Source organism: Ciona intestinalis, unplaced genomic scaffold, assembly GCF_000224145.3.
Source record: "Ciona intestinalis unplaced genomic scaffold, KH HT000400.1, whole genome shotgun sequence".
Taxonomy (NCBI): Eukaryota; Metazoa; Chordata; class Ascidiacea; order Phlebobranchia; family Cionidae; genus Ciona; species Ciona intestinalis.
The window spans coordinates 527-4,981 of NW_004190721.1; the positions used below are offsets into that span (position 1 = coordinate 527).

The window sequence follows — 4,455 nt, forward strand, 5'->3', positions numbered from 1 at the left end:
CGAATTGCTGCACTTTGACCGAACTCACATGTTGTGAAATTCGAAACCAGCGCAGCTAAAGTATCGAGAATAGCGTTGATAAGCAGGCATAGATAATATTTACGAATAGCCACAGGTTTCTTGGGACTAAAATGTCTATGTTTTAGTAGACTAGTTAATAATAATAATTATTTACGGTAATACAGTGCTAGTTAAGAATCCTCTCTTCACGTTATTTGCTAACCCCTGTAGCTACCAACAACCTCTAAGCTCTAAAACTTCCCCCTAGCTGAATCAGGTTACAGAGAATTATTCCCGATTGGCCATTAATCTATTCATACTGTAACATACATGATAATAAATCGTAAGTGAGCATGATATGTATGAAATAAGACGTTATAAAATTTGGTACCTGATGTTCCAGAATAAATCATACATTCTCTTATTATTCTACAGTTCACATATTTCATCATGAATAAAAGTATTAACATTTTACACAAGATTGTGTCAGCTGCAAAATACTCAAATCAAGTGAGAGATAAATTAATCGGAACTGCAGCGCGAACAATGTCGACCTCGCAGAATAAAATCTTTAACCAAGGCGAGGATTGCAAACCGTCATGGACATCTGCCGGTGCTGATTATAATGAGAAAGACACCCATCTAGAAATCATGGGGAAACCTGTTATGGAGAGATGGGAGACGCCGTACATGCATTTACTTGCTACCATTGCTTCTAGTAAAGGTTGGGATACATTGTATCATCATATTATTATACTTATATACCATCAGTACATCATAATTATGGTGATGCTTAGTTGGGAGTATGATGCCCTATGTTTGGAATATATCATTTTCTAGCCTTTATATTTCTACATAGTCGTCAAACATAGGGAACCTCATTGATTAATGTGGTGAATGCAATATACTTTGGCTCTGTTTGTTTGTGTAGACACCTAACAGCAGGGTAAAATCTGTGGTGACATTTTAAAATACAGTTACACTCATAGTTGTCAAACATAGGGAACCTCATTGATTAATGTGGTGAATGCAATATACTTTGGCTCTGTTTGTTTGTGTAGACACCTAACAGCAGGGTAAAATCTGGGGTGTATTTTAAAATACAGTTACATTTATAGTTGTCAAACATAGGGAACCTCATTGATTAATGTGGTGAATGCAATATACTTTGGCTCTGTTTGTTTGTGTAGACACCTAACAGCAGGGTAAAATCTGGGGTGTATTTTAAAATACAGTTACATTTATAGTTGTCAAACATAGGGAACCTCATTGATTAATGTGGTGAATGCAATATACTTCGGCTCTGCCTGTTTGTATAGACACCTAATTCACCAACCTAACCCTAATAGCAGGGTAAAAGCTGTCAGTTTAAAATGATGTAACTTTAATTTCAAAAGTTGGGGTGACCTGGCACTTAACATTATAGTGAAAACTTTTGCTAAGTAAATATAAAATCATAAACCAGTATATATATGCCTATGTTTTTTTGTGTGTAAAATACAACAGAATTACTGAATGATATACTTTACAAAACAGGTGGAAAAGTTTTAGAGATTGGTTTTGGAATGGCCATCGCAGCGAGTAAAATTCAGTCACGTGAAATATCCGAACATTGGATAATTGAATGTAACGCTGGCGTGTTTGATCGACTGCAAACATGGGGCAAAGATCAACCTCATACAGTAAGTTTAATGATTAATATTAACTTGAGTTAGCTATTCATCGACTAGTGCAGTCATTGCCAATATATTGATTAACTTTTAATATTTAATAAATGAATATATATGGCATGGGTAAGGTTGCCAAATAGGGAGGTCGAGTTAAAACATCACATTTCCTGTTTTGCGAAGGATAAATCGTTCTTTTAAACAGTTACCAAACATTTAAAACCCACAGTGAACTTTTCGTACAACAAGGTACTTGCAATAAGGCTTAATACTGATGGATTGTTTAACTTCTGGTAATATAGACGACATTATAAACCATTAAACCCTATAATGGGACGTAGATAATACATTAAACAAATGTAAAGTATAAACATGTGTGGGTATGAGTAATTAAAACTTGCAGAAAAAAAGCTTTAAATTTAAAAATGAACAAATTTTCATAAGTTACATTTATTTATATCTATTGGTAAATGTAATTGAAAATATTTATTGCCAACATTTGTTTTCAAGGTTGTTCCATTAAAAGGAATGTGGGAGGAAGTTGTTCCAATATTACCAAGCGGTCATTTTGATGGTAAATTGTAACAAGTTATATATATTACATGTGTGTGCTATTTTTGTAATTAAAATAATGTGTTAATACGTACATGCATTCCAAAACCTTAGCGATTTTAAAAAGTAGACGTAGAAAAATTGATCTTATGCATTTTTGGTTTTAAGTATACTGTATAATACATATCCAGGTATACTGTATGATGCATATCCAGGTATACTGTATGATACATATCCACTATCTGAGGAAGACTGGCACACTCACCAGTTTGCTTTCATCAAAAATCACGCGAAACGTTTGTTAAAGCCGGGTGGTGTGCTCACTTATTGTAATCTTACATCATGGGGGGAATTAATGAAGAACAAATATACCGACATTGAACAAATGTTTCAGGTTTGATGTTTCGTGTATTGTGTGTCTAAAAGCCATTTTATGCCAAACAGTTGTTTTGGTTTCGCATATATCTTGTTAATCATGTTTTCATCTTATTAATGTTAACATGGGTGTTATGGCACAATGATTAGCGTGCCTTCCTCTGGCCCAGAGGTTACAGGTTCGGGGTTTGATGCTGCTACCATTGTGGGCGTATGTGTCCTTGGGCAAGACACTTAACACCAATTGCTCCAATCCAGTGGTCACTAATGGGTTGTCTAAATTGTTAGCCATACATAAAACAATCATCCACAAAGTTACATATGTGGTAAGCGGACACGAGGTGTACGAAACAGAACAGTCGTGGTGCTGTCGATGGCACTCCACGCGAGGATAAACAAGCCACATTTGTTCATTCATATTCAATTATGTTTTGTAGAATCTTTTGTGAATTTTTCAATGATTTGGATTTTTTTCTTGACCAGGAAACTCAAGTACCCCACCTAGTAGAAGCAGGATTTATGAAAAACAAAATCACAACTCAAGTTATTGATAATAAACCACCTCAAGATTGTAAATATTATTCAACGGCAAAAATGATCGGACCTACCATTATTAACGAGTAGTTTTCTATTTCCAAACATGCTGTATTTTAATGCCCTACTGTAATTTGTTTTCGTTTTTACAATTTTTTTTATAATTTTAAAGTTCATAAAAGTTCATATACATGACATTTGTTGTTAAAAATAAAGCAATTGATTCGTTATTATTTCGTAATGGTTTTGGTCGCGGTACAGTTACTAAGCGTGTTTGCCTCTAACCCAGAGAAAGTTAATTCAAGGCTTAACGCTGCTGCAATTGTAGGTGTATGTGTCCTTTATGACGGCAATTGTTACAACACGATGCTTACTAATATCCAAATTGTCAAGTCAAATGGAACGGGAAGAGAAAACGAAAACAATTCCCATATCCCCCCCTACAATGCATGTGTTCTGTCCTACCATCTGTACATTACGTACACATTTTACACATTTGGTGAGGTCACTTGTTGTCGTTACATTATTTCCACATAAAACATTTCATGTTATCGTTACCACTTACCACCTGCTGTTCACCGAGTAATTGGGTTTGAAGTGTGTAAGTGGTTTATTCGCGGAAAATAATATACGCACGGTGGCGCAGACGAGTCGCACCGATGGTGCATGTGTCAGCGCTGCTACCATTGTGGGCATATGTATCCTTGGGCAAGACACTTAACGGTAATTGCTCCAACCCAGTGGTCACAAATCAATCATCTAAATTGTCAGCCATACCCTAAAAAATACCCACAAAGTTACATACGTGGTAACTCGTAAGCGGGCATGAGGTGTATGCAACAGGACGCTCGAGTTAAAAGGACTTCCGTTTTTCTGCCATGCGACGATAAATACGATTTATTCAATCAATTGCTTAAGCTCTGCGGTTTCTGTTATATATATATAGTAGGTTGGGGTAAGATGAGATATGGGGTAAGATAGGATACTCATTTAAATGTCCCTTCACAAGTAGCCATTTAATGATGGACGCCCAAATAATTAACAGTCATATTTGACAGTATTAACGCAGTCCAACAAAGTGCGCGATAAAGGCGGTTACGGTTGTATTCAAATTCGACGTTGAACGAATACAACAAAACAATTGATGTATGTTGCTCAAGAACACGTACGTCCACAAAGATAGCAACGACGCGCCTTGAACCATTACCCTCTTGGTTAAAGGCAGGCCATAACCACATATCGTTCATTCACGAATTTAGGCAAAGAGATTAAAATCAATGGGGTAAAAAACAGAAAAACAAAACCAATAGTTTTAATCTTTTTTGGT

At 35.8% G+C, this 4,455-nt stretch overlaps 1 protein-coding gene across 2 annotated transcripts; it reads left to right on the plus strand.

The window, feature by feature from the left end:
• Positions 1–407: 407 nt before the first annotated feature.
• Positions 408–3,298, plus strand: LOC100176150 (guanidinoacetate N-methyltransferase-like). 2 transcript variants are annotated; one of them, XM_026839560.1, is made up of 5 exons: positions 408–724; positions 1,537–1,682; positions 2,178–2,241; positions 2,411–2,613; positions 3,078–3,298. In XM_026839560.1, exons 1-5 carry the CDS (start codon positions 451–453, stop codon positions 3,216–3,218), a joined length of 828 nt encoding a protein of 275 aa, XP_026695361.1. In that variant the 5' UTR covers positions 408–450; the 3' UTR covers positions 3,219–3,298. The 2 variants fall into 2 exon arrangements, with proteins under 2 accessions (XP_026695361.1, XP_018672168.1); XM_018816623.2 differs by having other exon boundaries at positions 2,435–2,613.
• The last annotated feature ends 1,157 nt before the right edge of the window (positions 3,299–4,455 follow it).

What these genes read in the sequence shown, in the direction of transcription:
- LOC100176150 (XM_026839560.1), top strand. Translation starts at nt 451, where the DNA reads ATGAATAAAAGTATTAACATTTTACACAAGATTGTGTCAGCTGCAAAA. An exon ending in TACCATTGCTTCTAGTAAAG is followed by an intron (nt 725 to 1,536) that starts GTTGGGATACAT and finishes TTTACAAAACAG; the next exon opens with GTGGAAAAGTTTTAGAGATT. An exon ending in ACCAAGCGGTCATTTTGATG is followed by an intron (nt 2,242 to 2,410) that starts GTAAATTGTAAC and finishes ATACATATCCAG; the next exon opens with GTATACTGTATGATGCATAT.